The 20,755-nt window shown below is 40.7% G+C and overlaps 1 protein-coding gene across 1 annotated transcript in view; it reads left to right on the top strand.

Annotated features, from left to right (window-relative positions):
- Window positions 1-15,995, top strand: part of stk17b (serine/threonine kinase 17b (apoptosis-inducing)) — a 42,841-nt gene extending 26,846 nt beyond the window's left edge. The window contains exons 5-7 of the mRNA XM_061926416.2: window positions 4,081-4,129; window positions 4,381-4,560; window positions 14,367-15,995. Coding sequence (XP_061782400.1) covers window positions 4,081-4,129; window positions 4,381-4,560; window positions 14,367-14,592 — 455 coding nt within the window. The 3' untranslated portion in view covers window positions 14,593-15,995. The remainder of the gene's footprint in view (window positions 1-4,080; window positions 4,130-4,380; window positions 4,561-14,366) is intronic.
- Window positions 15,996-20,755: the final 4,760 nt, after the last annotated feature.

The raw sequence follows: 20,755 nt of genomic DNA, 5'->3' as shown, positions 1-20,755 counted from the left end.
TTTTTGGTAAGTTTCCCACTCTTCCTCGGGAACGCCGTGAATTATGAAATTGTTCCGCATACTCCTACATTGTAGATCCAAAATATCTTGCGTGATTTTTATATTTGTATTTTTGATGTCAGAGGTTTGCTGTCTGTGGCTATTCACTTCTGCTCTTAGAGTAGCGTTTACCTGCTTTAGCACGTCCACAAGTGCCATTTGAAACTCCATTGATTGTTTAAGCTCCTCAACATGCTCAGACAGTTTCTTCAATAACTCGAAGTTTTGTCATTTGTCATTGATTTTTGCAATGAACCTTCGATGTCTTTTAAGTCCTTAGTAATATTGCGTGACTTAGCTGGCATAGCACGCTTCTTTGTCGTCATGTTATAATAGTATGAATCAATATAGGATTTCAAATCTTAAAGAGGTTCTTCAGCGGAGGATTCCAGTCTTGTATTTATTTAGAAGCACATAGTTTCAGGAGTTTAATCGGCTCATTTTGGGATGATTTGGCCTCGCTTTCTTCTCAGAGACTTCTGATTGCAGCCATCTTGAGCTTTGGGTTATGACCGAAAGGACAAGATCACGGGTACAAGCGGCCGAAATGAGTTTCCTCCGTCAGGTGGCAGGGCTCTCCCATAGAGAGAGGGTGAGATGCTCTGTCATCCGGGAGGAGCTCAAAGTAAAGCCTCTACTCCTCCACATCAAAAGGAGCCAGATGAGGTTTTTAGGGCATGTCCGACCGGTAGGAGGCCACGGGGAAGACCCAGGACACGTTGGGAAGACTGTCTCCCGGCTGGCCTGGGAACGTCTCGGGATCCCCCGGGAGGAGCTGGACGAAGTGGCTGGGGAGAGGGAAGTCTGGGCTTCTCTGCTTAGGCTGCTGCCCCCACGACCCGACCTCAGATAAGTGGAAGGAGATGAATTGATGGATATCTAAAACGAAGGACATGATTATTGATTTTATAACCCACACCAATACCAAACCTACCACAGTCATTAAAGGTCACCCTGTAGACTGTGTGGACTGCTACAAATACCTTGGCACGGTTATAGACTCAAAGCTGACCTTCGAGATGAACTGTGAGGCGGTGTGTAAAAAGGGACACCAATGTCTTCATTGCCTGAGGAAATTGTCACGTCTCCACATAGATAAAACCATGTTGTCACTCTTATCGGGGATATATTGATACGATTCTGTCCTTCACCCTAGTGTAATGGTTTGGTAGTTTGTCCTTGAGAAACAAGTCTGCACTAAATCAAATTGTAAAGTGGGTTAGTAAGCTTACAGGTGAACCACAACTCAACCTATCTGAATGATATGCGAGCTCTATTATTAACCACTGCACCCATCATCCTTTACGCAGTGAATTCCAGCTCCTTTGCTCTGGTCATCGGTTCATTGTTCCTCTTTGTTGGACTAAACGATATAAGAATACTTTTGATCCTGCTGCCATCACATGGTGTTTTTATTTATTTATTATGCCATAGCACTTTAATCACAATAATTGTATTGGTTTTAGGTATTATATTTGTATTGTTCTAGAGTGTGCCTGTATACTGGTGATAGTTTGTGTTTTTTTTTAATGATTTTATGTCTTAAATGATTTGTGTTTTCTTGTTTCATTCTGTCTTGACGCTGAATTACAAATGTCTGCACAACTATTTTACCTCCGGGTACCGTTAAAGAAACCTTGAACTTGACCTTGACATATAGGGAGGGAGGAGATTCCTCGTTAAGCGGGAAAAATTCATCTGGTTTTAGCCAAGTTTCGCTGAGACCAATGGCGTTAAGATTCTCTAATGACATCATTAAATAATAACATTTTGGGAGACAATGATCTGACCTTCAAAAAGCCCATGTTATATGTAGTGGGCTGTTTTGAGGCATTTTTGTTAATGGTATCCGTCGTACTGATATTAATAACGTTACGTTTATTTTGTGTAGTGCGCCTTAAATAATTTCGTTCACATCTTGAGATTATTTACCTGGTGCTGTGATAGATTTAGTGAGTCAAAATTTGCCACCTCAGTAGAATGCATGATCACCTCTGGCACAGTCATTACAGAAAAACATTGTGAGTTATGTATTATTCTACAAGAAATGCTATGTGTGCAGGAATTTTCCAGCCTGGCGCTGGTTAGTTCTAGCTTAACTAACTCCTCACCCGGACTAACGGACACTGTAATTGCCTGTGTCCGAGCTTGCTCTAGTGTAGTTAGTCAAGCTTGACTCAAATAGTAGTCTATATTTCTGGAAAGAGTGATGGCGTCTTCCCGGTTCGGGTGAAGGCCGTCCCCCCTCAGCAAGCCCGGTTTTCCCCAGAAGAGGGCCAATTATCAATAAACGTTAGTCCCTATTCTCTACAAAAACTAGCTAGCCACTTTTTAAGCGAGACTAATACCATTTATTGTTACATATCTATTTCAGACTAGCAGGGCTAGGCTTCAACTCCTTCACCAGGTTAGCTAGCTGCACGCTCTGTAATGTTTTTGATTATTTATTTTTTTACTTCAATAAACATCATCCACTACTTCTTCTCAGCACTAACCATCACACTCACTTTCGTCCTTTCCATGCTTGAAATACAAAGTTATGTCCATCCCTAGCTATAAGCATATGAGCTATCAAGTGAGACACCACATGTTTTGGTCAGATCTTACAGGGTTCATTATGATGTTTGCTATGCCAAGTAATAGTGGAGAGGCACGGAACCCAAAGGTTTGCTAGCAACCCATAACATAACAATTAGCGGAGAGACAGCGCATATCCGGAAAAGAGGTGCTCGTAAGCTGAGGTACTGCCATATACAGTAACTACTGCAATATGAAGTTTTTGCCCACTACTTACTTGTGTACAGAAAACATGTTTTTTACTGCTATTATATTACGTTACTTAGAAATGATTGTAACTCATTTTTTAATGCAATTGTTGAATTGAGATGAATAATACTTATCAGATGAGTTGTCTTATACCATGTGTGTCATGTACTGTATATCTCATGATAACTTTCTTTCCATCTAAAAATAGTGGATGATTTAAGGAAGTGTGGTAAACAAAACAAGAATGGATTTTTTTTTAAATACCATTTTAAAAATGATTATATACAGTAAATGTTTACGGAGTCCAATGTATTTCATCATGAACGGGAGTCTGTATTTTAAGGCTGCTGCTAGAAGATTGTTGTAAGTGTCCATAGGCTTCCTGCATGTCTCTGGTAGGACACTTTTCTCATCATCACGCTGGTCTTCAACAGGACTCTTGACTTGGCTGATATAGAACACTTGACACATCTGAAGGCTTGCCTGGCTTTTACTAGACGTTTTTGGAAGCTAGATCTTAGCTTTTGGTCAACCACCCTGTTGTCTGATGAGATTAATTTTGAGTTATTCTGTCATAGAGATGCACAGTACATGTGGAGGAAGACAATAAAAAGCATGCATGCTAAGGAAAACTGCCCACTGTCAACTCAGGTGATGTAAACAATATGCTATGGGGTGCCTGCCTTCTTTCTAGTGGCTAAGTGAACCCTTTCGGGGTCAAGGAATCTTGAGGTAGGTGGATTATATAAATATTTTTGATGAAAACATAAAATAATCTGCTGAGAATGTCCAATTTGGCAAAAGGGGCCAACGTACCAACAGGACAATGACCTGAAACATATCACCAAGACGGTGAGGAAATGGTTAAGACTCTCAGTGTTCTAGAACAGCAAAACAATCCAATGGGAAACTTTCAGGACAATGACCTGACACATATCACCAAGATGGTGAGGAAATGGTTACGACTCTGTGTTCTAGTACAGCAAAACAATCCAATGGGAAACTTGTGGTGTGAGTTTAAGACCAGAGTGAGTGGTGGTGAGGAAAGCATCCAACTAGGCCCAGTTTAAGGCTTCCTTCCCACAGGTACCTTGCAAGAAACTTCTAGAACGAGTTATAAAAACACAGACTACAAAGACATTAGACTTAATAAACATGAACTATTTCTTGATGTATGTTGTTATTCTTCTAAGACTAACAACCTCAATGAGAAATGACTTAATTCCTGTAGTAGTAAAGGTTCTTCATCATTGATTATTTTTTTCTTCCACTCAGCTCCAGAAATTCTCAATTATGAGCCAATCACAACAGCAACAGACCTTTGGTGAGCTTCCTTTTAACTTTTTATTGTACGTAAAGATTATGGTAATAAGTGTATTTGCTGTACATATATAAATTATGGCAATGATTGTTTTTACTATACATAGAAATGATGATAATAAAGCACAATGTTGTAAATCACTAGCAGTGGTATTTAATTGATATATTTTGTCAAATATGTGTATGTGATTTATGATTAGATTTGGTGATTATAATTTTTGATGATTTCATAAATGCTATGTGTGTTTTCGTCAGGAGTGTGGGCGTCATAGCTTACCTGCTGGTCACAGGTGAGTCTCCATTTGCTGGCGACGACAAGCAGGAGACTTATCTGAACGTGTCCCAGATCAATGTGGACTACAGCAGGGAGGCCTTTTCCAGGGTTTCTGAGCTAGCTGTTGACTTCATCCGCAAACTCCTTGTCAAGGCGCCCGAGTGAGTACAAGCCGACATTATGGAATAGAAAAAGCATTGTTTGGAATCACTGCCCTCAGAACATTCTGTGTGTATTTGACTGCATTTCCATTGCTTTCAGAAACAAGCACACAAACACATCACTACAACAATGTCACTTCGCAGATTGCCAATACAGTATATCCCGACCACGTATGACTCCCCCACCTTGTACAAATATCCCCAAACTTGTCTCAAATGTTTGTGCTACGTTTATGCTGTTACGAATACATTTTCTGACTAGTGATGTCATCCAGCCCCCCATCTTGTCCAAAGCACCCTAAACCAGCACAAACGGATGGGACACGTTTGGGGCGATTTTGACATACTTAGGTCTGCACGATTATAGACAAAATATTAATCACGATTATTTTCATCAATATTGAAATCACGCTTACTAATCATGATTATTTACTGTTAATTAAAACATATTTTATTGCACTCATTATTTTAAACAAACAGTATGTAAACTTGGCTTTCATTTCAAAATGAAACTGGAAAAACAATTAATTAATTATAAAATCAAATATATACAAGACAAAGGGCTGACTAAAATAAATGTCATTGCAGAGTGCGATCATGAAGTGCAATAAAGTAAAAAAATAAGATTATGCAAGACTGGAATATCTTTTCATTCACTGTAAGCCCTTTTACTCACCGCGTGAGATTGTTTCATTCATACTGGTGGCTGCCTACATACCGCCCAACGCGGACGTGCATGATGCTCTGCGCATGCTTGCAGGCCAGCTCTTACATGTGGAACGGTCTTTTCCGGACTCTCTTGTTATAGTACTTAGTGACTTTAACAAGGGAAATTTGAGCCAGGAATTACCCAAGTATAGGCAGTTTATTAAATGCCCGACCAGAGAGGAGAACACTTTGGATCACTGTTACACTACAATAAGCAAGGCATACCATGCAGTCCCGCGCGCTGCTCTCGGACTATCAGATCACATGATGGTGCACTTACCGTAATCCCTTCATACAGACAGAGACTGAAACTGGCTAAACCTGTTATGAGGACCATTAAGTGTTTCACCGCTGAGGCTGTAGAGGAGCTGCGCGCATGTTTGGAGACGACAGACTAAGAGGCAATTGGAGCGGCCACGGACAATCTGGACGAGTATACGGACACTCTGACCTCATACATTCAGTTCAATGAGGCGCGCATCATTCAAACGCGCACCAGGGCGTGTTATAACAACGACAAGCCCTGGTTCACACCCAAGCTCCGACAGCTGCGCAAGAAGAAGGAGGCTGCGTGGAGAAGCGGAGACCGGAGTACCTACAGAAAGGGAAGTACCACTTCAACAGGGAAGTGGAGAAAGCTAAATCTGTGTACTCTAACCGTCTACAGGAACAGTTCCGCTCCAATGATTCTGCGGCCGTTTGGAGAGGGCTAAGGGCACTTACTAACTATAAGCCCAAAGCCCCCCAGGCCCTGAATGACCGGACTCTCGCTCAGGGCCTCAACATACATTACTGTCATCATGAACGGCCATCAGCTCATCAAAGCTCTGCTCCCCCCACCATCACCCTCCCCACCAACGCCAGCACTTCATTGAAGGATTTAAAGGACTCCAAGGACATCACAGGACTCCAAGAACATCACAGGACTTTAAAGGCCCTCTCCATCCGAGAGGAGGATGTACGCCGGCAGTTCTTGAAGCTGAATACGCGGAAGGCCCCCGGGCCGGATGGTGTCTCCCCCTCCACCCTCAGACACTGCGCGGATCAGCTGGCTCCTATCTTCACTGACATTTTTAACACCTCTCTGGAGCTATGCCGCGTGCCGTCCTGCTTTAAGACCTCCACCATTGTCCCTGTCACCAAGAAAGCACAGATCACAGGACTTAATGACTACAGGCCGGTTGCGCTGACGTCTGGGGTCATGAAGTCCTTAGAGCGCTTGGTCCTGCCCCACCTCAAGGACATTACCGCCCCCTCCTGGACCCACTGCAGTTCGCCTACAGAGCCAACAGGTCTGTGGATGATGCAGTGAACCTGGCCCTCCACTTCATCCTGGAGCATCTGGACTCCCCAAGAACCTACGCTAGGATCTTGTTTGTGGACTTCAGCTCTGCCTTCAACACCATGCTCCCTGGACTGCTACGAGACAAGCTCTACCAGCTCAGCGTGCCCGACTCCCTCTGCAGTTGGATCACTGACTTCCTGACAGACCGAAGACAGCACGTGCGACTGGGGAAGATTGTCTCGGACAGTCGAACCACGAACACTGGTACTCCTCAGGGCTGTGTACTTTCCCCCTGGCTCTTCTCCCTGTATACAAACTGCTGCACCTCTAGTCACCAGTCCGTAACTGCTCAAGTTTGCGGATGACTCTACCCTCATCGGGCTCATCTCGGATGGCGATGAGTCCGCCTACAGGAGAGAGGTGGACCAGCTGGCGTCCTGGTGCAGCCTCAACAACCTAGAGCTGAACGCCCAGAAAACAGTGGAGATGATCATGGACTTGAGGAAAGTCACAGCCCCACCATCCCCCCTCACCCTGATTGACTCTCCCACCCCCGTCTCCATTGTGGACTCCTTCCGTTTCTTGGGCACCACCATCACCCAGTGGTGCCCAAGAAACCATCAGCTCCCTCATCAAGAAGGCCCAGCAAAGGATGTACTTCCTGCGGCAGCTAAGGAAACTTAAGGTGTCGACCGAGATGCTGGTGCAGTTTTACTCAGCCATCATCGAGTCCATCCTCACCTCCTCCATCACAGTGTGGTTCCCCGGCGCCACAGTCCAGGATAAGCATCGACTGCAGCGCATCGTACGTGCTGCTGAGAAGGTGATTGGCTGCAAGCTCCCATCCCTCCAGGACCTGTTCTCCTCCAGGACCAGGAGGTGTGTGGGTCGGATCACAGCTGACTCTTCTCACCCTGGACACAAACTATTCTCCCCTCTCCCCTCAGGCAGGAGACTACGGTCCATCCAGACCCACATCTCCCGCCACCTGAACCGTTTTTTCTCCTCGGCCATCAGGCACATGAACAATAACAAGATCTGATAGCTCAGTTACAGCTCTTTTTATTACCAAATCTGTGTTATATGTGTTTTATGTTGCACGATTGAACCAAGAAAAATTCCTAGTTTGTGAACCCGTTCTCAAACAATGGCAATAAAAACTATTCTGATTCTGATTCTGACAGCACATACAAAGGAATACATTCATGTACTGCTCACAGTATATACAGGGCATATGTCTTTGGCCAAATAAACTGTTATGTCCATTATATTTGCGTGTCTTTGAGAGGTGGATGCATCCGGGGTCGATCGGTGCACAGTTGATGTTACGGTTGTCTGTATTTTGGGCACTCCCGGTTTTTTAGCTGTTCGTCAGGGCTTTGCGCCGCTGCTCTGTTAGCAACCAGCTTTACAACACGGGCAAACGATGGCGGTTGAGAAAAAAAGGGAAGTGTTTTTAATGCTTAATGTGTCTGCACAACTCGATAATTTGTTTGAATGTGCACACCAAGGCAGCTTTGCCGTGCAACTCGTTTGTTGTTGGTTCGTCCACGCGGGAGCATTTCCGGGTTTTGGGAAACGAGTGGGAGTGCCTAGAGAACGGCGAGGTGTGCGGTCGTGTTCTGGGGTTAAAATGATTATGAATATTGTAAAGTTAGTAACATAAAAACTATAATGTGCTATGTTTGCAGCACAAACATAGCACACACAAATGGAACACGTTTGCTGTTATTTGGACTAGGTTGGGGCTGGATGACTTGATTAGTCAGAAAATGTACAAAACCCAAAACCAGTGGAGTTGGCACGTTGTGTAAATCGTAAAAAAAACAATAAAATGATTTGCAAATCCTTTTCAACTTATATTCAACTGAATACACTGCAAAGACAATATATTTATTGTTCGAACTGAGAAACCACAGACCACAGGACACTTTTCCACTTTGCATCAGTCTATCTTAGATGAGCTCAGGCCCAGTAAAGCCGGCGGCGTTTCTGGGTGTTGTTGATCAATGGCTTTTGCTTTGCGAAGTAGAGTTTTAACTTGCACTTACAGAGGACGAACTGTAATTAATGACAGTGGTTTTCTGAAGTGTTCCTGAGCCCATGTGGTGATATCCTTTACACACTGATGTCGGTTTTTGATGCAGTACCGCCTGAGGGATCGAAGGTCACGGGCATTGCCGCTTACGTGCAGTGATTTCTCCAGATTCTTTGAACCTTTTGAGATATTACGGACTGTGGTTGGTGAATTCCCTAAATTCCTTGCAATAGTTTGTTGAGAATTGTTGTTCTTAAACTGTTTGACAATTTGCAAAGTGGTGACCCTCGCCCCATCCTTGTTTGTGAATGACTGAGCATTTCATGGAAGCTGCTTTTAACCCAATCTTGACACCCACCTATTCCCAATGAGCCTGTTCACCTGTGGGATGTTCCAAATAAGTGTTTGATTAGCATTCCTTAACTTTCTCAGTCTTTTTTGCCACTTGTGCCAGATTTTTTTTAAACATGTTGCAGGTATCAAATTCCAAATGAGCTAATATTTGCAAAAAAATAACAAAGTTTACCAGTTCGAACGTTAAGTATCTTGTCTTTGCAATCTATTCAATTGAATATAGCTTGAAAAGGATTTGCAAATCATTGTATTGTGTTTTTATTTACGATTTACACAACGTGCCTACCTTCACAGGTTTTGGGTTTTGTATTTCAGAATACCTTAAAAACTGTAAAGTTACAAACAAAAATTTTTGCAGCACAAACGATTGGGACAATCTTGTGGAGATTTGGACAAGGTGGGGTTCATACAGGCACTTTCAACATTTAATGACGTAACGTGCCAGCGCATTAGCTTTGTGTGTAGTAGCATTCTGGACAGCTAACATTAACTATCATTGAATGTATATTTTAGCTCAGAGGCCACATGAAGGAAAATCTATTCCCATGTGGGCCGGACTAGTAAAATCATGGCATGATAACTTACAAATAAATAGAACTTCAGATTTTTTTCTTTGTTTAAAAAATTTAACAAGCACATGCTGATAATGTACAAATCATAATGTTTTTTTTTTTTTTTTTTACACTTACATGTTTCGGTTAATAGTATTCTATCTTCATTTGTCGTTATTTATACTTTCTGAATAAATGATTTAGTAATGTTGATCAGTCAAATAGGTATAATTGAGTCTAGCAGAGTTTTAAAATGCTACTATTGGTGTTAATCTATCAGAATATTAAATACATCGGTGCATAATAATACCAACATCAAATTACAGGATGTTATTAATGTAATGTACTAATTTTCCTCAACTGATGTACTAACATGATCATGTGGTTTATTCTGTACATACTGTATGTATGAATCGCCACTTAAGGTAGAGATGCACACCCCTAATACATGTATTTTATTTATATATATATATATATATATATATATATATATATATATACATATGTATATATATATATATACATATGTATATATATATATACATATGTATATATGTATATATGTGTATATATATATATATATATATATATATATATATATATATATATATATATATATATATATATATATATATATATATATATATATATATATATATATATATGAGTCGTGGTCAAAAGTTTACATACTCTTGTGAAGGACATAATGTCATGGCTGTCTTGAGTTTCCATTAATTTCTACAACTCTTATTTTTTTGTGATAGAGTGATTGGAGCACATACTTGTTTGTCGCAAAAAACATTCATGAATTTTGGTTCTTTTATTAATTTATTATGGGTCTACTGAAAATGTGACCAAATCTGCTGGGTCAAAAATATACATACAGCAACTTACATGATAAATGTTGATGATGTAGAAAAGTTACAATCAAATAAAATTTGCTTCATGGCATGGCCTCTGTGAGTGATTATGATTGACGACACCTGTTGACTTCTCTGAGCCCATTTAAATAGGGCTCATGTGATGCAGGCATTAGACTCGGTTACAAACGCGACAATGGGAAAGTCAAAGGAACTCAGCACAGATCTGAAAAAACGAATCATTGACTTGATCAATTCAGGAAAGTCACTTGGAGCCATTTCAAAGCAGCTTAAGGTCCCAAGAGCAACTGTGCAGGCAATGTTCGTAAGTATAAAGTGCATGGCACAGTTTTGTCACTGCCACAATCAGGAAGAAAACGCAAGCTATCACCTGCTGCTGAGAGAAAATTGGTCAGGATGATCAAGAGTCAACCGAGAACCACCAAAAAGCAGGTCTGCAAAGAATTGGAAGCTGCTGGAACACAGGTGTCAGTGTCCACAGTCAAGCGTGTTTTGCATCGCCATGGACTGAGAGTACCGTGCAAGAATGCATCTCTTGCTCCAGAAGCGACACCTTAAGGCTCGTCTAAAGTTTGCTGCTGGTCACATTAACAAAGATAAGACCTTCTGGAGGAAAGTTCTGTGGCCAGATGAAACACAAATTTAGCAGTTTGGCCACAATACCCAGCAATATGTTTGGAGGAGAAAAGGTGAGGCCTTCAATCCCAGGAGCACCTAGCCTACTGTCAAGCATGGTGGTGGTAGTATTATGCTCTGGGCCTGTTTTGCTGCCAATGGAACTGGTGCTTTACAGAAAGTAAATGGGACAATGAAAAAGGAGGATTACCTCCAAATTCTTCAGGACAACCTAAAATCATCAGCCCGGAGGTTGGGTCTTGGGCACAGTTGGGTGTTCCAACAGGACAATGACCCCCAATCACATGTCAAAAGCGGTAAAGGAATGGCTAAATCAGGCTAGAATTAAGGTTTTAGAATGGCCTTCCCAAAGTCCTGACTTAAACATGTGGACAATGCTGAAGAAACAAGTCCATGTAAGAAAACCAACAAATTTAGCTGAACTGCACCAATTTTGTCAAAAGGAGTGGTCCAAAATTCAACCAGAAGCTTTTGGATGGCTATCATAAGCACCTTATTGCAGTAAAACTTGCCAAGGGACATGTAACCAAATATTAACTATATGTATACTTTTGACCCAGCAGATTTGGTCACATTTTCAGTAGACCCATAATAAATTCATAAAAGAACCAAACTTCAAGAATGTTTTTTGTGACGATTAAGTATGTGCTCCAATCACAAAAAAATCAGAGTTGTAGAAATTATTGGAAACGCAAAACAGCCATGACATTATGTCCTTCACAAGTGTATGTAAACCTTTGACCACGACTGTGTGTGTGTGTGTGTGTGTGTGTGTGTGTGTGTGTGTGTGTGTGTGTGTGTACAGAAAGTATTCAAACCCCTTTAAATGTTTCACTCTTTGTTTCATTGCAGCCATTTGCTAAAATCACAAAATTTTATTTATCATTAATGTACACTCAGCATCCCATTTTGACAGAAACAAACTAAAGTATAATTTTTTGCAAATTCTTTAAAAAAGAAAAACTGAAATATCACATGGTCATAAGTATTCAGACCTATTGCTCTGTATTGAGTAAAAACACCCTTTTGAGCTAGTACAGCCATGATTCCTCCTGGGAATGATTCAACAAGTTTTTCCACACCTGCACGTGCAGATCTTCTCCAGTTCTGTCAGGTTGGATGGTGAATGTTGGTGGACAGCCATTTTCAGGTCTCTCCAGGGATGCTCAATTGGGTTTAGGTCAGGGCTCTGGCTGCGCCAGTCAAGAATGGTCACAGAGTTGTTCCGAAGCCACTCTTTTGTTATTTTAGCTGTTTACTTAGAGTCATTGTCTTGTTAGAAGGTAAACCTTCGGTCCAGTCTGAGGTCCTGAGTACTCTGGAACAGATTTTCTTCCAGGATACTGTATGCATTCATCTTTCTGTCAATTGCAACTATTTGACCTTTCCCTGCAGCTAGAAAACACCCCCATAGCATGATGCTGCCACCACCATGGTTGACTGTTGGGATTGTATTGGGCAGGTGATGAGCAGTGCCTGGTTTTCTCCTCACCTATTCTTAACCAAGGCCAACAAGTTCGGTCTTGGTCTCAGCAGACCAGAGAATTTTATTTCTAATAGTCTGGGAGTCCTATTTGTATTTTTTTGGCAAACTCTATGCGGGCTTTCATATGTGTTGCACAAAGGAGAGGCTTTTGTTGGGCCATTCTGCCATAAAGCCCCAACTGGTGGAGGGCTGCAGTGATAGTTGACTCCCAACTGCATCTCTGGAGCTCAGCCACAGTGATCTTTGGCTTCTTCTGTATCTCTCTTACTAAGGCTCTTCTCTCACGATTGCTCAGTTCAGCTGAACGGCCAGCTCTAGGAAGAGTTGTGGCCGTCCCAAACCTTTAATCCTGTAAGACCCAAATATAGAAAAACCTAAAAAAAAAAAATATTTGACCTTTCAGATGTTGTAGGAGGCATTTGATGCAGAAATTGAAGAGTTAAAAAAAATGTTTATGTATGTTTTTAGAGAAATGTTGTAATCTTGCAACATTGGGCTTTGATGGGAGCAGAATTTCTGTATTTGTACTCATGTTGTCTGAACAACTAAGGGTTCATTTGCAGGGTTGATTGCTTACTTATCCCCATAACGGTATATACCATTAATAATAATCACACATTAGTTATATTCTTATGAAGTCATCTATTACAAATATAAAAAATATGAAACGAGATAAAACTCTTTAAAAACGCTTTCCCCCCCTCTTTTTTTCTTTTCATGACAATTGTCATGAAGACTTTCATTGGTGGTGAAAGTCCTAAAAACAGTCCCTGTTGTCTGTAAAACAATGACTATGTAAATGTAGTAAAAAAATATATAACAGATTGTTTTTTAGGATGGTTAAAGGTAACTTTGTAATTTTACAACAAGGGGTGTTACAGGGATGGATTATGGAAGCCACTGTGCTCTTAGGTACCTTGAGTTCTGCAGAAATTATTTTGTAACCTTGGCCAGATCTGTGCCTTGCCACAATTCTGTCTCTGAGTTCCTTGGGCAGTTCCTTCTACCTCATGATTCTCATTTGCTCTGACATGCACTGTGAGCTGTAAAGTCTTAGAAATGTGTGTGCATTTCCTCATCAAGTGCAATCAGTTTAATTAAACACAGCTGGACTCCAATGAAGCAACAGAACCATCTCAAGGAGGATCAGAAAACATGGACAGCATGTGAGTTAAATATGAGTACCACAGCAAAGGGTTTGAATACTTATGACCATGTCATATTTCAGTTTTTCTTTTTAATACATTTCCAAAAATGTCTACATTTCTGTTTTTTTCTGTCAAGATGGAGTGCTGAGTGTTTAATAAGAAATACAATTAACTTTTTTTATTTTTAGCAAATGGCTGCAATGAAACAAAGAGTGAACATTTTAAAGGGGTCTGAATAATTTCCACAGCTACTGTAAAACCTTGTTGGAGGTTTTTAGATGTTTTTTTTATTGGGCTTTATAGGCAAAATAGATTAATATTAATTACCTGCAATGTTAGCTGGTTCTTGCGAGCAGGTTTTTTTTTTTTTTTACTGTTTAGAGAACACAGACAAGAGAAAGACGTGTTCTTGTCTCACATACAAAAAAGGTGCAGTTTCCCTTTAGGAGCACAGTAAATGGGATCACCACAAATAAACAGATCTCAAATACTCGGATAAACAAATATGGGCATGTTTATTGAGTGTTAAAATGTAGTTTGGTAAGTTATTCTGATTTTGCACTGAGTGCGCGCGCTTGTGAATGAGCGTGCGTACCCTTTTTTTATTTTGTAGTGTTTTGTTAGAATAGTAGTACTGTTTGTATTAAATGTTTTACTTTGTATACTTTATGTTTTGTAAGGATGGTATTAGGTAGTAAATGTACTTTTGTGTACTACAGAGATCGACCAAGTGCTTCAGAGTGTATCAGTCATCCTTGGCTTTGGCAGCAGCAGCCTTGCACAAGTCCTGAACCCACCGGCACCCGCGGCGTGCGTGAGAGGAGTCTTGGCACTAAGTGGGCGGCCCCTGAGGACCCCGAGGATAAGGAGAACTTCCTGGAGTCGCCGCGTGCTAAAAGGTTCCGCGTGGACGAGGAGGGGCTTCTTGGAGATGCTGACTTATGAGAAAGTTTTTAATGTATTTTAAGTGTATTTATACCATATGACAAAATTACCAGCAGCAAAGATAATCACATTATTGATCAGCCAACCTGACAATTGATTAATATTGATGCTAGTCAGTAAAGATGACTATTGATTAGTTTTTGTATCTGCTTCTTTATATTTGATGTGCAATGAGGGAAACGCTGCTTAGCTTGAATCTTTTCTATTTGTACTTCTTACTCTTATTATATCTAAACTTCAACCGTGCCACATGAAAAACACAACGTACACAGTGTATGCAAGGTTTGGAGCATTTAGCTCAGGGTTTTAAGAAAATAATTTTAAGGTTTCCGCTTTAAGATGGTTCCGTATATAAAAGCCTTTATTTTCTCAGGTGATAAATTACTATCAATATGTTAATTGTGTATTATTAATGCACCTGCAGAAATGAAACCGGATTTAGCACTTCTGACTCTAGGAATATTGCAATGATGACGTTTGTACTTTGATGAACAGCTTTTCATTTCTATACTGTAGTTAAGTATTTATATTTATGTGCTGGACTCTGACTTGATATGATTTGTTGTCATCCATGCATGGATTGTTGGAAGCGAATATACTTTTCTGGTGGTGCTGGGAAGTCAAAGTGTGCGACCCCGAAAGGGACAAGCGGTAGAAAATGGATGGATGGATGGAAAATACGAACAAATTAGCATTAAGTGTAAATAAATTGCTTTGGTCAGATCAAATTATGTAATGACGGTTCAAATACTTGTACTTTATGCAGTACTATACATACTTATATATAGACAGAATCAGAATCTGATCTGATTCTGATGTTTGGAAGGTTCTAGAAGGAAGCAGATGCTACTGATGTTAGGGTGTGTTGGTGAGCACGTAGAAAGGGGAGCAGGTAAACAGATGCCTGGCGTTGCTATGGTGAGACATTCAAGACACCAAAATGAGTTCCATTGTTGTTTCAATTTGATTTATTGTTCCAAAGTCTGTGTTGTACTGTATTGTCATATTTTACTTGGAATATTGCGGACAATGTGTGAAAAAAGGTGCTTGTGTCTTTTAAACCTCATGGTCACATTTGACCAGCGACACAGGAAGTTGTTCCAACAAGAAGTTGTTCCTGTAGACAGCGACATAAAGAAGATGGATTTGTTCCACAGCAGTTTGAATTGTTAAATTTTTGTTTGCTACTTTGTTGTAACTTATTCCCTCTTCAGCTTTTATGATTGACAGATGTTTGACACCATGCGACCATAAGCACAAGCCAATGTTCCAGAAATACTTTGTATGAGCAATCGAACTGTAAGAAAACAACTTCATCATGACCAAGCACATGCTATTTACACAAGTGCAACAAGCTCATTAAAGATTTGTAAGTAATAAACGTCCTTTGTTGTTTGATTCCACACATTTGATGGTTTTATTTTCAAACAAACTTTTGGGGACATTTTGTCACACTGATGATGAAATAACTTAATAAATGCAATGATTCAATTATTAATAAACATGCGACCCCGAAAGGGACAAGCCGTAGAAAATGGATGGATGGATGGAAAATACGAACAAATTAGCATTAAGTGTAAATAAATTGCTTTGGTCAGATCAAATTATTTAATGACAGTTCAAATACTTGTACTTTATGCAGTACTATACATACTTATATATAGATATGAAAGAACTTCATTAATGCATATATATATATATATATATATTTATATTTCCATGTATATATATATATATATATACTGTATATATATATATATATATATATATATTTATATTTACAAAACCAGTGAAGTTGGAATGTTGTATAATTTGTAAATAAAGACAGAATACAATGATTTGCAAATCCTTTTCAATTTATATTCAATTGAATAAACTGCAAGAACAAGATATTTAATGTTCTGAGAAACTTGTCTTTTTTTTTGCAAATAATCATTAACTTAGAATTTAATGGCAGCAACGTATTGCAAAAAAGTTGGCGCCTTTCCTTTTAACAACATTCAGTAAATGGACTCAAGGATTCAGGTGGAATTATTTCCCATTCTTGCTTGATGTACAATTTAAGTTGTTCAACAGTCCGGGGTCCCTGTTGTGGTAATTTACGCTTCACATTTTCAATGGGAGACAGATCTGACTAGAGCAAGGCCCGTCTAGTACCCGCACTCTTTTACTACGAAGCCACGCTGTTTGCTGTGGCTTGGCATTGTCTTGCTGAAATAAGCAGGGGCGTCCATGATAACCAGTGACGTGCAGTCACTAGAGGCAGGTGAGGCGGGGCCTCACCTGCCATCATGGAAAGAAGAAAAAAAGGAAAATGAATTTTTTTTTATTAAAATGTTATATGTATCCAGTGATTATACTATAAAGTTATTTTCCATTTAACTTCACCAGTTTTAGATTATTTTTATTTAAAATCGCTGAATTTCCACATTTGCCGTTCAAATACTGAGAAGAGACGGTGCGGCCAGTTGAGGCTTGTCACTGCGTTGTGCCTCACCATGGATTGCGGACTCAGCTAACTGCTGGCCTGCTGTGCAGTGAGACCGTATTGCTATATGAACTATATTATACATTTCCATAGTTTAGTTAGCTGAGGTATATAATGTACAGTGTATTTTGTCAACAACTGTATGTGTGTAATGTATTTCTTGTGCTGAGCGATCATAAAACGGCTGCAAAAGACTGAGGCTCGCAGTAATCCCGCCTCCTACACCTCCGCCGTAGAATGCACCCCCTGACGGGAGTGTTATATCAACTAAAGCCCACACTTAAACTTTCCACGTGCAAGATTGAATCTATTTAAATAAGTTATTTCATAAGAAGCCAAAAAGTGCAAAAACAATAATGTTCGTGTTGGAGGAGTTTTGAATGACTGCAGGGCCACAACATTAGGTACACCTGCAGACTGCAGGTGTACCTAATTCACAACTCCTCCAACACGAACATTGTTTTTGCACTTTTTGGCTTCTTATTAAATAACTTTTGTAACCTATTTTTATGGGCTTTCCTCTTTGTGATGTTAAGTTCCTGTTATGCGCTGTTATACAGTATATGCCTTGAGCTTTTATTTTGAAGGCGCTAAGAGCGTAAGTGATGACACGTTGGAGTGGATCGGAGGTTTTTGAAAGAAGGTAAATAAAGTGGTCCTCGTGTAAACTGGAGCCTCCGTGTTTGTTATTTTGTAGTTTCATACAGTATAGGCGACATTTATAATCCCTCGGTTACACTTTTTTAAATAGATTCAATCTTGCACGTGGAAAGTTGAAGTGAGGGCTTTAGTTGATATAACACACCCGTCGGGGTGCATTCTTCCAGCACAACAGCGGCGCATGGACTTCATTTATAAGTAAAGGTAAGACCATAGTAACGTTTTTTTTTATTAAATGTGCTTTTTTGTGTGCTACAGTTTGTATGTGTAAAGTTAAAGTTAAGTTAAAGTACCAATGATTGTCACATACACACTAGGTGTAATGAAATTTGTCCTCTGCATTTGACCCATCCCCTTGATCACCCCCTGGGAGGTGAGGGGAGCAGTGGGCAGCAGCGGCGCCGCGCCCGGGAATAATTTTTGGTGATTTAACCCCCAATTCCAACCCTTGATGCTGAGTGCCAAGCAGGGAAGAATGCTGGTATGAGCTTTTAAACATAACCCGTTAACTGCTGCCAATCAAATGGTGAATAAGATACTCTTTAGGGTTCATATGTTTGTAAATCTGACTGTGATGAAGTCAGTGCCTCACCAACCATGAACCTCACCGCACGTCACTGATGATAACGTTGCTTGGATGGCAACATACAATATATTGCCAAAGGTATTTGGCTACCCATCCAAATGATCAGAATCAGGTGTCTTAATCACTTGGCCTGGCCACAGATGTATACAATCAAGCACTTAGGCATGGAGACTTTTTCTACAAACATTTGTGAAAGAATGGGACGCTCTCAGGAGCTCAGTGATTTCAAGCGTGGAACTGTTATAGGATGCCACCTGTGCAACAAGTCCAGTCGTGAAATTTCCTCGCTCCTAGATATTCCAAAGTCAAATTTTTTTATAAGAAAATGGAAGAGTTTGGGAACAACAGCAACTAAGTCACAAAGTGGTAGGCCACGTAAACTGACAGAGAGGGGTCAGCGAATGCTGAAGTGCATAGTTCAAAGAGGTCGCCGGCTTTCTGCACAGTCAGCTGCTACAGAGCTCCAAACTTCATGTGACCTTCCAATTAGCCCACGTACAGTACGCAAAGAGCTTCATGGAATGGGTTTTCATGGCCGAGCAGCTGCATCTAAGCCATACATCACCAAGTCCAATGCAAAGCGTCGGATGCAGGATGTAAACCACGTCGCCACTGGACTCTAGAGCAGTGGAGACGACTTCTCTGGAGTGATGAATCACGCTTTTCCATCTGGCAATCTGATGGACGAGTCTGGGTTTGGAGGTTGCCAGGAGAACGGTACATTTCAGACTGCATTGTGCCGAGTGTGAAATTTGGTGGAGGAGGAATTATGGTGTGGGGTTGGTTTTTCAGGAGTTGGGCTTGGCCCCTTAGTTCCAGTGAAAGGAACTTTGAATGCTCCAGGATACCAAAACATTTTAGACAATTCAATGCTCCCATCCTTGTGGGAACAGTTTGGAGCGGGCCCCTTCCTCTTCCAACATGACTGTGCACCAGTGCACAAAGCAAGATCCATAAAGACATGGATGATAGAGTCTGGTGTGGAGTCCTGACCCCGATAGAACACTTTTGGAATGAATTATAACGGAGACTGAGAGCCAGGCCTTCTCGACCAACATCAGGACCATACCAAAGCGCTTTTGGAAGAATGGTCGAAAATTCCTATATACACACTCCGCAACCTTGTGGACAGCCTTCCCAGAAGAGTTGAAGCTGTAATAGCTGCAAAAGGTGGACCGACATCATATTAAACGTTATGGGTTGGAATGGGATGGCACTTCAAGTTCATATGTGAGTCAAGGTAGGTGGCCAAATACTTTTGGCAATATAGTGTATGTTGCTCCAAAACCTGTATGTACCTTTCAGCATTAATGGTGACATTCACAGATGTGTAAGTTACCCATGCCTTGGGCACTAATACACCCCCATACCATCACAGATGCTGGCTTTTGAACTTTGCGCCTATAACAATCCGGATGGTTCTTTTCCTGTTTGTTCCGGAGGACACGACGTCCAGTTTCCAAAAACAATTTGAAATGTGGACTCGTCAGACCACAGAACACTTTTCCACTTTGCATTCGTTGTACTTGTGCAATGACAAGACCTACCTACTTACTTACCTACCTACCTTACATCAGTCCACCTTCGATGAGCTCGGGCCCAGCGAAGCCGGCAGTGTTTCTGGGTGTTGTTGATAAATGGCTTTGCATAGTAGAGTTTTAACTTGCACTTACAGATGTAACGACAAACTGTAGTCACTGACAGTGGTTTAATGAAGTGTTCCTGAGCCCATGTGGTGATATCCTTTACACACTGTTGTTGTTTTTGATGCAGTACCTCCTGAGGGATCGAAGGTCAAGGGCATTCATTGTTGGTTTTCAGCCTTGCTGCTTACGTGTAGTGATTTCTCCAAATTCGCTGAACCTTTTGATATTACTGACCGTAGATGGTGAAGTCCCTAGATTCCTTGCAATAGTTTTGTTGTACTTGTGCAATGACAATAAAGTCCTATCCTATCCAATAGCTGGTTGAGAAATGTTCTTAAAGAATTTGCTCACACATTTGTTCACAAAGTGGTGACCCTCGCTCTGTCCTTGTTTGTGAATGACTGAGCATTTCATGGAAGAATACCCAATCATGGCACCCATCTGTTCCCAATGAGCCTGTTCACCTGTGGGATGTTCCAAATAAGTGTTTGATGAGCATTCCTCAACTTTCTCAGTCTTTTTTGTCACTTGTGCCAGCTTTTTTTTTTTTGCATGTTGCAGGCATCAAATTCCGAATGAGCTAACATTTGCAAAAAATAAAGTTTTCCAGTTCGAATGTTATGTATCTTGTCTTTGCAGTGTATTCAATTGAATATAGATTTAAAAGGGTTTGCCGATTGTAGCTGAGATAGGCTCCAACGCCCCCCGCGACCCCTAAGGGAATAAGCGGTAGAAAATGGATGGATGGATGGATGCAAATCATTGTTTTTTATTTACAATTTA

This window comes from Nerophis lumbriciformis, linkage group LG31 (assembly GCF_033978685.3).
Source record: "Nerophis lumbriciformis linkage group LG31, RoL_Nlum_v2.1, whole genome shotgun sequence".
NCBI classification, from domain to species: Eukaryota; Metazoa; Chordata; class Actinopteri; order Syngnathiformes; family Syngnathidae; genus Nerophis; species Nerophis lumbriciformis.
This window is presented reverse-complemented; position numbering and strand designations above follow the sequence as displayed.